General features: G+C 37.5%; 2 protein-coding genes across 3 annotated transcripts in view; both read right to left on the bottom strand.

Moving 5' to 3' along the window:
• Positions 1 to 916: 916 nt before the first annotated feature.
• On the bottom strand, positions 917 to 2,061 carry lyrm9 (LYR motif containing 9). Its single transcript, XM_079481732.1, has 3 exons — positions 1,784 to 2,061; positions 1,308 to 1,400; positions 917 to 1,217 (listed from the first exon to the last, which is right to left on the bottom strand). Exons 1-3 carry the CDS (start codon positions 1,907 to 1,909, stop codon positions 1,200 to 1,202), a joined length of 237 nt encoding a protein of 78 aa, XP_079337858.1. The 5' UTR covers positions 1,910 to 2,061; the 3' UTR covers positions 917 to 1,199.
• Positions 2,062 to 4,571: 2,510 nt separating this feature from the next.
• nlk2 (nemo-like kinase, type 2) overlaps positions 4,572 to 14,478 on the bottom strand; it is a 59,114-nt gene continuing 49,207 nt past the window's right edge. The window contains exons 8-11 of one of the 2 annotated variants that reach the window (XM_079481730.1): positions 10,095 to 10,181; positions 8,858 to 9,056; positions 7,592 to 7,685; positions 4,572 to 6,738 (exon numbers count right to left, since the gene is read on the bottom strand). In XM_079481730.1, the coding sequence (XP_079337856.1) occupies positions 6,684 to 6,738; positions 7,592 to 7,685; positions 8,858 to 9,056; positions 10,095 to 10,181 (435 nt within the window). In that variant the 3' untranslated portion in view covers positions 4,572 to 6,683. The remainder of the gene's footprint in view (positions 6,739 to 7,591; positions 7,686 to 8,857; positions 9,057 to 10,094; positions 10,182 to 14,478) is intronic. The other variant, XM_079481731.1, reaches the window with a different exon arrangement.

The following is a 14,478-nucleotide window of genomic DNA, read 5'->3' as shown; positions in this document are numbered from 1 at the left end:
GTCATACGGGTTTGGAACGAGTAAATAACAGAATTTTCATTTTTGGATGAGCACTTGTAGTTGACCTTCAATATGAAAATTCTGTCGACAGAAAAGCACAGCTCCCATGGTGCACTGTAAATTACTTAAATGTTTCATGTGACTGTATTTTCTACATGGCGCGTTCCACATGACGCGCCAAATGATTATTGTTGTTGTTCTACATGACGCGCAAAATTCACATTTTGAATAGTATCGAACTCCAGCATACCTGAAACAGCATACTTCTTTTCAATATCAACCCATGCAACCTCAAGCAGTTTAACTTACTTGTATTACTATTATTTTATTTACACTCAGTTTAACTTCATTGTGACGAGGTAAACATGCTAGCCCAGTCCAACTCGTAAAACTACCGTATGTAAATCAACAGTGTGTAATATTAGTTTAGGTAATCATGCGTATATGATGTTAATAATACACCCAAACGTATCTTTAGAATTACTAGCCGATTTGATAGATTCTCCCTTTTTTCCCCCCACGGTGTTCATCCATGCGGTGTAACAAGATGGTGGAAATATGAATGTCCTCACCCCCGACATCAGACGTCATGTGACAATGGGAACCCAATAATTGTAATTTGATTTACTTGTTAGTGTATTTAAATTACACTAATAAGATTTACTTTTAACGTTACATTGACGGCTAGACAGAAAATTTGAGTGAGTAATGACATGCCTTGTGCACTCTTTTTCAGTGAATGTAATAGTGTAGATGATTACAATAAAATTTTAATGCTGATACCTGACTGTACTTAAATAAAACATTTCATGTGTTTGCAAGGTAACATAACAACACATGTATGTAACATGGATATGTAAAATTTTGGCCTGAAAAAATCTATGTCTAATGAAACAACCAGTGACTTAAACACAAATTTATGAACCTACTTTATTTTCATTCTGAACATTACATAGAAGGAAAAAAAATGACGTTGTGTACATGTGATTGACAACGTGTTGTTTTCAGAATCTAGATAGCAGATCAGACCGCTTTGGGTAGTAGCTGGCACATCATTGTATGGATATTGATAGTGACAATTTTTTGCACTTTTTATTGTAGATAAGCAAATTTGTTGATTTTTGTGTGGGTATGCCATTTGATCATGCATCCTCGCTCTGCAGCATCTTTATTCACTCTCCATTGTTCCTCCGCAGTGGTCATACCTTTCTAGTGTACTGGAAAAACACAAAAAGGATCATACAGCTGTTTAAGTTACTGGCATAAAAGTCTTCTCAGGTGATACAGTATGTCACTTGAAAGCTTACTTTGTTTAATATCCAGTCTGCATCGGATATAGCTCTTTGAATCATCATCTGAATTCTCTCAGGGTCGTCCTCGTCTGCATGACTATTGTAGCTCTAAAAACACACACATTAGCAGTTGACAGAAAGACCTTTGGCTTTTTATAACAAAAATATAACTTATAATTATTGTGAACGGGGATGTCACTAAATGAAGTGTTGTGCTATATTGGTGCGATTACCTGGCTAATAGGAACCAATAGAATAAGAATAAATCCTACTGGTTTAAGGCCCAAAACAAACTACATACGATGGGTTTAATGGTAACGTTAAACAGCTGTAGGGTCATACAGTGTTTGTAAGGAAATTTAACTTTTCTCATTTTTATAATAAAGTAATATTGATTTGACTAATTCTAGGGTGTGTTGAAGCAAAATGCGTTCAATCAAAGGCGTTTTATTCTTTTGTCAATTTGAGTGAATACTGAAAGTCGTGGTTACCTGTCTGATGGCATGTTTATAGTGTGTTTGCATTGCAGTTGATGGCAGCAGTCTGCAGCAGCGCAGCAAGTAGCGGTACAGCTGCTTCGGCGTGCGGGCGAGCTCAGCGCCTACGAGAGGAGACATCTCTGATGTAATGTTCACTTAAAAAGTGACGTTTGTTAACTTTGTCTAAACGAAATGACAACACTGGACGTGTCACGTGATTTTGTGTTATTTAAATCGGGGATTCATGTTAATGCGTCTTGAATGTGGAGTTTGTTATTACAACAACCCGAATTACTTCCTGGCTATGAAGTGGAGCGTTTCAAAATAAAAGTCCCGACACAAGTTTTAAAGCACTTGGTCGTATTAAAGCACTAATTGTATTTTCGTCTGATCAATGCTTTTTTATGATGGGTTTTCTGTGGTGAAAAGTAAAGGGTTGGGTTTTGTTACAAAAAAAACCACCCGCTTTTCAAACAAATTTTATATAATTCATCAAGAAATCACCTCTAATTCAGTTTTGTGAATGACCATGAGAACAGATATGACAACAGCTGGTTATTGGGTCAGTGTGAAATTAGCCTTAATACACTTGATACGCATAAATTCAATATATTTTATAAACTCTGACTCTTGCGCATTTATTGTCTTTTTACATCTGTGTATTTGAACTTAAAATCAAAAGAGGCTAATAAGCAGTTGTCGAATCAGCGCACTCGTCCAGATGGCGACCCACAATCCCCTCATTTCACCTGGAGATGGTAGTGAAAGCTCTCATTGTTAAAGAGGGAAAAGCCCCAAGAGCATCAAAGTCATTCTTGATGCGTGCACGCCAAATGTGTACGTGTACCGGTGAAGAATTTCCCACGTGTTGGTGATAACATTGTGTGTGCTTTCAAGATATTAAACCAAAGCACATGCATCTTGGAATAAGAAATGAGAATCTATACACCTGACCTTTTACACAAGTGATAGCTCTGCTAGACATCATTCAGCGTGGACTGATATATTCAAGAATGTTGTCTGCTCACTAAGTAGCCTAATATGCTCAAATCTTCCAAAAATAAAACTACAAATGATTAATAACTTGCTTTTCCTGTTGCATCTCTCCACCGCGCCTTTATACTGTGTAGCTTTGTCCAACCAAAATGTATCTGTTTAATGTTATTCTTGGTATTTGATGACCATGAAAACACGGTTGGCATTTCAAAGTTATTACTGACATCGTCTACTTCACAGTTAAGATGAAATGATACCTGGCATTGTTTTAAGCGATTAATGCCAAGTTACAAATATTATAGGAAGCACCATTGATATGACTTAGGCCTACAACGTTTTGGTATAGTGCAGACATAACTAAAAAGAACACATGCCATTTATTCTATGGAAACAAGTCCTTAACGTAGCAAACAAGGTAGGATGTAATGAGCTCAACGTTCTGGAAACTTTCCCCCAGTTGGCAAAGACACTTTCCAGCACTTTCCTAATCTGTTTGCACTATTGTGCTCTCATCCAGACCTTTTGAGACCATTAGATCTCAGTGCACATGTTTACCTGCACCAACAAAACAAGCCGTCTTCCCTCCATAAGCATCTCAGAGATACATGCCCAGACTTTGAGTGAAACAACCAACATATCCGTAGTTGCCGTGTTTGTGTAAATATTGAGAAAATAACAGACATCTCAGTCATTCCAATGCATTTCAGGTCATGATCATGAATTGTGAAAATGAGAAAAATGAACATTGAATTATATTTTATATATAGTGAATATAGTGGTGAAATAAAAGTATTTCAGAACCACAAAATATAACGGATCCTGTTATCCTTAGACGACTGAACCTTGACTTCCTTGAAATACTGCAAGTTAACATTTTGCTAACTGGTGCTCTGTGTAACGGAATCAACACATTATTTTCCAACAAAAAGAAAAACATACAGAACAGCTAAATTTGTAAGTGACATAAGGACAGACAGCACATTTTTCGTTTTAAATGTCAACATTTAATGAGCTTCACCACAGTACTTCAAATCTACACTCTGAAAAGAGACCAGTGAAACACAGAACATCCACAGAGTGTTTCCGGTTCACATGAATCACCTGTCTTGCTTGCAGGTCATCGAACTCAGACTTTACATTATATATGTATGTTGTAAAATGTATTCAAATACCATTAACTCTTGAGTATAAACAGCAAACTTCCTATAAAAACTTGACAGTAGATGTAGTACCTTCCGGTATAGCAGATATGAGCTTGTATGTATTTGACTCTGCATGTTATCTTTCGTACGCTTGCTTAAATTTGACATTCCGATCTTAAATGCCGTCTCTTGGTGAAGTATACCATGTGAATCATCGTGGGTTGTCTCGCAGGACAAATATGCTTTGTGATCTAACAGTCGGAGAACACTGGGGTGACGACATGGTAGTTTGTACAAGTACATGATGATGGGAACCACCTCGAACCAATCGAATTTGAATGACTTTGATTTTTATACAGGGTTTGATAGGAATATAAAAGTCGGAAGGGACATTCAAGTTTTAAATCTCCACGTAGAAAATAAAATTGTGGAGGTAAACAACCAAGTCATTAAGCTCAAGAGGTAGAGACCAACAATGTGAATCCATTATATACATATACACAAACAGTTCAGTGTTTCTTTAAAGGAAATCAATAATAATAATAATAATAATTAATAATAATTAAAAAAGGGCTCTACTTCAATATTCGTATCCACAGCTCTGCAGCACACAAGACACAATTAACATAATTGGCTATGTGTTTTTTGTTTGTTTTGTATTTATACGGATTTGGATTATTACTTTGTCTACACATTCTAGTGCAGGGGGAAGAAAAGAAAACCCAGAAAAGAGAAACAAATATGTACAGTTATATGCAAGTCTCAAAAAATAAAATAAAATTTAAAAGCCCTAAAAATGTGCAGGCTAATTCAACGTCTATACAGCAGTATATGACATTTTTTGTTTGGCGATTTTCATAGGGTCTTATTTTTGTAGATTTTTCATTTATTTCCAAATCTACCTGCTACTTACGTATTTACATAGGCCTACCATACTCCGTGGATCATGGGAAAGCATGTCATAGCACGTTGAGGAAGAAAAAATAATTCTCTAAAAATATATTAAACATTTTCATTCTGAGTCTGCCGTATGGGAAATATATGCATGTTACAGTGAACCTGTTCCCAATCGCTTTCCAGATAACACATGATCCCAGAAACTCTTTTCATAATCTGCAAGAATTCTTTTAAAGAAAAGGGCCTGGGGTGTTACAGAAGAAGACACTGAACAGACACAAACAGGATCACTATTGTGATGCCACAGTCAGTTATAAACATGCACAGGGTCCATACATGCACTCACACAATGGTGTTATCACTTAAGGACCGGTAATAAACCATTGTTTTTATGGAATGGTTTGGTTGATCTCAGTGTTCAACCTATTATCTTTTATCCTTGAGTAATCTTTGCCTTTTTTTTAGTCCTTTTTATTTGGTATCGATCATCTGCATGCTGTGTGCTCTAGGCAGGGTCCAAAATTAACTTTTTGCCACTCCTACCAATGGCAAAGGACACTTTACAGTCCAGAAATATTTCTTCCTTACTGGCCATAAAACTGTATCACCACAGTATATTTTGTTGTCCTATAACAAGGGTGTTACGACACCTGTCAAAGACTGAAGATGCACCTGAATGTGGTACTCATTAATCCACTTAAACAAAAACATCTTCAATTTCATTTCTCACAGCAGCAAGACGCATTGCATGTCAATTTAATCTCATCACGTTTTATTTATTCGCCTGCATATGGTGAGTGTTAATTTTGGACCCAATTTCTAGGTTTTCCAGCAGGAAAAGCAGGGGTACAGGTTCAAACAGACATCACTAAATCTATGTATTACATGTTTTTACATACAACTTTTCAGTATCAAGAAACAAACACCTTTTAAGATTTCTCTGTATGCTCTTCTAGCGTGTAGGGACTACCTACTGTATGGGCCGGGTGACTTCGTAAACCTCCGATGTTGAGATACCCACACCTGCTGCACCTTTATAGATAAACCACCCTTAAGCACCATCTTGGTGACCAAAAGAATGAACACCCAATGGTGGATTTTGACTCAGGCCTATCACGCATACTTGGATCCTTGATGCTCAAGAAATGCTGTGTCGTACTGTTACCCAAAAGTACTGATCCACATTCAGAAGTACTACCAGATCTTATCAGCATCCCTGCAAAGTGCCGCACTAAGTAATACTGACCTGACGAAAGGTGGATATGAGAGACAATGAGATACAAACGAAGATAAATGGACAGAGAAACAAAATGAAGATGACCGCAAAAAATGGATGGTGGTCACAGTTTTAAGTGGAGGTGCTAGCATGAGAGAGAGAAAGTTGCCTTCTTTATTGTACTATGTGAAGCACTGCAGACTTCCGTGAATAAATAAAGCGAGACTACTCGCGTGCACAGACTCGATTAATTTTCCTTCAGGGATACTGTGCAGAGATCGCTGCCCTGGTGTCCAAAATACATTCAAGTCCACAGGGGTCGACTTCGCCTGCAAGGGCACGTGTTCGCGGGCGTCTCGGGGTTCTTCGCGAACCTTCGATTTATGTGGGTACGCCTCTACCGTACATACATACCAACCCCCCATAGACACACCGACCCGTCCCGTGTCCCACTTGAACTCAAACAGCAGTGGTTGCTTCTAAATTCCATTTAGTATTACAGTACACACACATCAGCAACATAGCTAATCCTAGACTCCAGTGAAATGCTACGCAGTTTGGGGATGCCTGGGGGTCAGTAGTCCAGGGTGCGTGAGGGGTGGGCGCCGACCGGCGCCGCGGGAGGGATGTCCACCACTACTGTTCTCACCAACGTCCTCACCTACTCCCAAACTAGAGGAGATGGAGGCATCTCGGATGGTTGAGCTACTGTCGAGCTGTGGAGGGAGAGATGGGAGTGTTATTTCTTATTGTGCAGATGTCTCCATCTAGTGTTGAGACGCTGAAGAACTTTTGTAGTTTTTGTATGATTGTTTTTATGTGAACACAATTGTGTTTGTCAAGCTTTTGTGCAATATGAAGTTTCAGTAAAACATGTTGACTGGTCGATAACAGCATGGCAAAAACTAAAAAGCAATTAAACACTTTTTGGTTAATAACACTGGAATCAGTATTATGAAATATACCGAAATGTTAAAGTATTTATACTTAAATACAATTTAAAAAATCATATCTCTAAAGAGTCTATTTAATGAGTCTGGGATTTTTCTTGTAAAAATACCATAATTTCCTAAAAACAAGAAATTCACATGTGCAGATAAATATTGAAATGCAAAATTAAGATAATTCACAGAATTTACTTGAATAAATTTAATTTGTTATGTGGTACAAACTGTATTTTTCTTTACGTGTTTTAGGTATAAATAAGGAAAATACAAGTAAAGAGTACAAGTAAAGTTCACAGTGATACAGTGTTGTTGTAGGCTGTACACTACCAGTCGGAAGAACACAAAAGATGATATTTTGAAGAAAGTTGGTGACCGAACAGCGGCGAAATATCTTTTGTGTTCCATGGAAAGGGTGCGCAAATAATGATTTGGCGAACTATCACTTTAAGTATAAAATATTGCAGTATTTGCTGCACTGGAAAAACACAAGGAATCATTGCATGTGGTCAGGGCAATTTTTATAAATGTATTACCCTAATGAGAATTTATGGGGCAAATGTGACAAGTCAAAAAAGTGGTTATGTAAACAGGCTTCATTTTGAGATGAGATCCATATCCTGACCTGATAAAGCTTTTGAAGGCAGCTGACTGGGGGTTGATACAGAGCGGCACCCGATTCCCCTTCTGCTGCTCCATAATGAACTGATGAATGATCTCTGTGTGTGAAAGAGAAAGAAGGGGGGTGAGCACAGATCAGCCTTCATGTAGACTGTGATACAGGCATACAGATTTTCCTCGCTGGCCACAAAGTTCCTGAACTCAAGAGTTCTTAGTTAGAGAAGGTTGAGATGGGATTTGGCAGTTGTCGAAATAGTGTTGTGAGCGGATGTTTAGCAAAGTGACTGGCATAAATTAACATGAGTATTCATTTTGTTAACGAAATTCGTCCCAGGACGAAGGCGAGACAAAAAGTAAGGCCATTAAACGACAACTAAGACTTTATCAGGACGCAATATCGTCGACGAAGAATGATGAGACTAAAATGTAATTATAAAAATAAAAACTTACCTAAAAACTATTTGAGATAAATATTACAGATTTTTATGCCAAATGTTTTTTTATAAAAAATTTCTGCTAGGTGTGACTATACAATTGACAATTCAGGACATATTCATGACGTATTCCAGCAGTGACTATTCAATTCAACAGTTTTTCTGGACAGATCTTCATGAAAGATACTGCTGGCAGAACCATGATATAATCAAGAAGAGCTTGTGACTTTTCTTAACTTTGTACCATCAGTAAACTTCATACACTCCCACACTAGCGGAGAAACGAGGAAGCTCCTCATGTGTTTCAATCCAAGAGGGGTTCCCCTCGTCTTTTAAACATGGCTGCCTACCCTAAAGCACTTTTAAGTCTTCAGGCGGTCGGCTTCATCCGCACTGACTAATCCTCCAGTGGAAACACGTTGCACACAGGATGGAAGAAGAGGAGGGAGGGTGAAGGGCATGGTTATTTTAAGCCGACAGCACAGTAAGCCTGCTTTTAGCGACAGACTCTAACTAATACCCGCTGACAGCGGAAAACAAGCGCAGATCCAGGAGCCACGAATGATGGGAGAAACCGGGGGACAAAAACAACAGAAGCAGCAGGGGATCTGGAGCTGGAGGTGCCCAGTAGGACTTCTGATTAACATGTACTGGCACATGCTCTCAAATAGGTCCAATACAATTAAGACCTTTAGATTGCTTAAAAATGCAGTGCACAAAGCGACGACAGAAAATCAAACGAGCAGACCACCAATGTTTTGACTTCTGCGTTGTAGAAGTACTTGAATCAGCAAACGCATAATAACATCGGTATTGACGGAAAAAGGAGTACTCACCTTTGACCTGTCGAACTGATGTTAGGTTCTTTTCAAAGCCGTCGTCAAACTTGGGGTTGGTGACCGGTTCGAAATCACTGGTGTAGACGCGACCAGAGGAAGTGGTGTAGCAACATTTGCACATGCAGGTGTGGTAGCGCAGACGTCCCTCGTCCAGATACGGGTGTGCCAGAGCGTCCTTCGCAGAGATCCGCTTTGACTGAACGGAGGACAGATTTACTCAAATTGAACTTTCGTGTAATGAAATAAAATTGGCTATAAAACAAGCGTCTTTATTTTGAACGTTAACTATTTCTTTAAATATTAAATAATTTCACATAAAGATTCTGTCATCATTTACTCAGCCTGTTGTCATTTTAAACCTGTGTGATTTTCTTTCTACTGCAAAACACAAAAGAAGATTTTTGAAAAATTTTGGTAACGTAAAAACGTTGGTCTCCTTTTTCTTCTATTGTACGGACATAAAAACCAAGTCAAGTCAATGGGGATCAACGATTTTCTGTAACTAACATTTTTCTAAATATCTTCTTTTGTGTTCTGCAGAAGAAAAGTCACACAGGTTTGAAATGACAAGAGGAAATAATGACTGAAGGTGAACTATTTCTTTATTACTGTAGCATTCCACTACTTACGCATGACATCCATATTGTTTTAAACATAAAATAGTTGTAAAAAGTTTATTTACTTACATACCTTTTTGGGCTAAAAATTTATATTTCAAATTCGTATTAAATAGTTCAAAATATATATCATTATATATCAGCTATTATAAGTAAAGAAGATTTTGAACACAAATGTTAAATTTACAGTAAAGTAAATCTTTTTTAAACTAAATGCATTTTAAAAATGTCATTTATTTTTAAGATGTTTTCTATATAAATCAATATAAATAAATGACCATACACATTTATTTGTTGTTGTTTTTTTCCGTCCAATAGGCATTTTTAAGCTTTAAAAACACGACTAATAACTTTGCTCCTCCCAAATGTCACTAAGTCAACATATAAAAGCAATTACAAGCGACTGTGCAAAGACCAATTAAGCAATTTTATGTATTAGGCGTAAATACATAAAAGCAATGTAGCATAAAAAGTGATAAGTAAAGCAGAAATCCATTGCACTGCGTGAAAATATTGAGGCTGACGTGTTTTGCAAGACGAACTTTAGTATCTGCTTTAGTTTCTAATATTTAAGCGTGTAAGCAAGGTAAAACTAAATAGTACTCTACAGCACTCACTGGGTCAAAAACCAACATCCTGCAGAGGAGGTGAACGGCCTCATGGGTTGCTTGACTGGATAGGGTATACAGGACAGGAAGTGAAGGCTGTGGAGACAGGAAAGGGCATGATTAGTGTTTTATCCCATGCACCTTCCTTATACATTAACATAATACAAAAGACACATGCGTTGTACATTAAAGGTCAAATGTGTAATTTTTTGGAGGATCTATTGACAGAAATGCAATAAAATACACACAACTACTTAAATAGTTGAAGACCTTACATAATAAAGCGTTGTGTTTTTATTACCTTAGAATGAGCCATTTCTATCTACATACACCACAGGTAACCACGGCATGGAATTCACAATGTTGTTTTAACAGTTGCCCTAAATGTACAAGCAGCTCTACAGAGCGTGTTTTCGTAAATATGTTGTCTCCTTTGGCAAAAAAGCGTAAACGTCATGACATCTTACTCCTGTGTCAGCCACCGTAGTGTTTTGAAAGGGAGGTGAGCCGTTGGTTGCAACCTGACAACTAGATGCCGCGCTAAATGTCATACACTGGATCTTTAATACGAAATGCCAAAATGAAATATCAGCATAGAGAGAGAGTGATTACATGACTTGGAAACAGTCCTCTCTTAACATCAGTCTAAAAATACATATGACAAAAACGTTGAACCTTGTCCTGTGACCCAGGGGCCAACAACTTCACTTAAACTTTTCACAAAGGCTAAGCTTTCCGCACAGCGGCACAGAATCCGCCAATACCCGCATGCTTATCTGTGAATGTAGGGCAGCGAAGACAATGACCTGGGTTATTTTTAACCATGTCTAATTATCTCCTCCGCCCACCTTATCCCCCCATCCTGAGCCCCCAGCCGACTCACCGAAGAGTTGATTGAAAAAGCCCACCGGTAATTGCTTGTTTTCCCTGGTTAGGTTCTTTGAGAAGAGAACAGATGTGAGCCATTGCTGGTGATCCACCCTGTAAAAAGCGTTCAGTGTCATACTGCTACAGGTGAAGGCGTGGGGCGAGTGATGGAGGAAGAACGATTCATGGGGTGCAAAGTTCACAGTGATGTCAGAAACTATCAGAGGAGAATGACAAATAAATCTCAGAGTAACCGTTTAATTTCTGCAAGTTGATGTTCTCGGCCATAACTGAAACTATTCATATATTTAATCACTTCTTATTGTACTTATTAAATTTTAACTAAATATGTATTTTCCTAATGAAATATTCTTTACTGATACAGCTTTCCTGTGGTAAGAGCATGGCGTTAACAATGCCAAGGTCGTGGGTTTGATCCCAGGGGATTGCACATACCTAGAAACAAATGTATAGGATGATGCAATGTAAGTCGCTTTGGATAAAAGCGTCTGCCAAATCCGTAAATGTAATTCTCAGCCACAACATCCGTTAACACTTTAATATAGGGACCAATTCTCACGATTAACTATTTGCTTATTAGCATACATATTATTAGCATATTGGCTGTTTAAAAGCACATATTCTGCATTACCATATTCTACTTCTCGAATCATACCCAATACCTAAACAACTACCCAGTTTACGGAGACAGAAGTCATAGTTTTGATCAGTCTGATCAGAAGCCACACGCTTACCCAACAAATACAATCAGAGCTGAAAGAATTATTAAATGAACCAAGATATACAAATACACATGCAAAACAAATGACGTAAATGTACAGCGCTATGTAAATGATGGGCGTTCAAATTGTGCCACCCTAGACACCAAATTAGCCCCTCCATACCAAAACCTGCGACTATGATATTAGATAAAATGACTTGATGTGCAAATGTGGTGATGGTGGTACAGACAGAGAATGAGGGTAAAGAAACAATCCCGATGGTAGAATACAGTAGTGTGGTGTATGTGACTATTCGTCCAATTGTGTGTGTGTGTGTATCCTCATACTCTGGGGTGCTGTGTGATCGTGTGCATTCGCATTAGGCGGTTTTATTTAAGGATTAAAGGGGAATGTGGCTTCAGACAGTCGAGGGAGGGTAAGGGACTATCCCTGTCCCATGATTCAAAGCTCAATTAGACAAATGATGAGTCAGGAGGGTAGACGCATGACATCATCCCAGGCTTTCAGTCATCCCAGGCATGCATGCAGCTCACAAACGTTCCACCCTCGCATTTCTGACACAGGGAGTAAAGGAGCGGAAAATATTTGCTACTTACAGTCCTGGATAGGCTTGTTGAGCCAGACTGATCAGACTCTCTTAACCGTAACTAAAGTACATCTCAGATCTGAACCTTTTAAGTGAACCATGATATAATTGTTGTCACATTCAGCGGCAGCAAACAAAGTTCTACATGATGTGACACAATCAGAACTGTATACGAACCACAGGAAAATTGTCCTGCCACTTGCACAATGTGACTGAGAAACCCCTGTTGGCATTTTAGCAGACTGAACATGTGTTTATTTAATGTCCTGACAAACATCAATTTAACATTTAAATATATATATATATATATATATATATATATATATATATATATATATATATATATATATATATATATATATATATATATATAATAACTTTATTTAAATAATTTATCACAAACAAGCAAACAATAATAATAACAATAATATATTTTTATTAGAATAATAATATTATTATAGTATTATTATACAAATGAAAATACATGAATAAAATAATAATAATTATTTTAATAAAGATAATCATTTTTATATAAATAATTCATTAAAACACAATAAAAATATATTACAAAACATATAAATAATAATATAAACATAATAAGAATGTGAAATAGATTATTTAAAATAATAATTTAAATAATGTTTCAAAATTTTCTAGTGAACTAAAGCATTGAGATGGCTTTTAAGGGAAGGATAGCAAAATAATATTTGTTTGTGAACGTAGTTTAAATAATATTTTAACATTTTGAAGTGAACTAAAGCACTGAGACGGCTTTCAAGGGAACGGCTACATTTTTATTATCTACATTTATAGTTTAAATTGAAACAGTGTTGGTCTTATGTGGGAATCTATAAAATAATTATTTAGAAACTATGAGCAACACCTGCAATTCGCCGCTACACTTGCGACCAGGCGAAGCATATTTCACATCTTAAAAAAAAATAAAAATAAAAAAAGAGCGCTTCACACACAGATCTAAAGTTAAGACGGACTGCACCTGTGAGGGACTGTACAATTTATAATAGACAAACTTTAAAATGTGGACCACTTATCTCAAGCAAAAAGATAACAAACATGAAACATCACTTAGACTCAATGTGCTCATAGTTTAAAAAGATTACGCAGTAATTTACGCAGAGTTCAAATAGATTTCATGTGATCATCAAAACGTCTTCCATAAAAACGTGAGATAGTAAACTGGATTTAAAAGGATTCTTTACTGTATCTTACCGACTTGTCAAAATCTTTTTCTACATTTCTCATCTGATTTGCTTGGTGCACTGTAGGTATTTCTTCCACTTATCGTCTTTTTAACAAAACGTAAAGAGAATGTTTAAAAAGGTAAAAAGCCAGCTTTAGCACGTCATCTTTAGTATAATGTTTATCAGACCTTTTTTATTTACCACATCTTTAAATAGCACACAATCTACATCATTTAAAGATATTGAAAACCCTCTATGGTTTTTGGTCACAACAACAGAATCAATAAAGTTGCTAAATAACCGTTGTCAGGGTATTAAAATCATCATCTATTCCTACATAAAGTAGTTGACGGTATGCTGGTATAGTTTATACGTGCTGTCGATGTGTAAATTCAAATTCTGCTATAAACGAATGACTTGAAATACGGCATAGTTTGTTAACATTGAACTGGAAGGGAATTGATTTAAAAAAATGCTTCTTATATATACTTGTCTCAGTTTGTTTGTGATTTCCACCATTCTGAATGCATATCGCGATTTGTTGGTGTGCACCACATCAGTATGAATTAGCTTTAAGGTTAAACCTCTATACAGCTTTCCCTGGTGACTGGTTACACAAGCCCATACAGTGTCACCGCAAGGTTGAGAAACAAGCCCCAGCTTCCTGCGAGGCAACGTCCACGTGACCCCCGACCCAGCAACACTCTGCAGCAGGTGCAAACTGCAGCTTTCCCCAGCCGGCTCAGAGCCCAATCCCCTCCCACTCGCTGCGGCTGTGTGGTCCGGGCCATCTCTTCCCAGCATCACAAACAAGCCATTGATCATCCTGGCAGCAAAACAACACAAAGCCCTTCAGGCCTGTAACTGCAGGGCCAGCGGACCCCACAACACCCGGGAAAGGGCCAAGTGAGGACAGACAGGTGGATAAGACTTGTCTGTTTGTTTGTTTTGCAGTTAGCCTGGACAAAAAAACCCGGCAGGGTTCGCTTCCTACG

The sequence above is a fragment of the Barbatula barbatula genome (assembly GCF_947034865.1).
Source record: "Barbatula barbatula genome assembly, chromosome: 19".
In the NCBI taxonomy this organism is placed as follows: Eukaryota; Metazoa; Chordata; class Actinopteri; order Cypriniformes; family Nemacheilidae; genus Barbatula; species Barbatula barbatula.
This window is presented reverse-complemented; position numbering and strand designations above follow the sequence as displayed.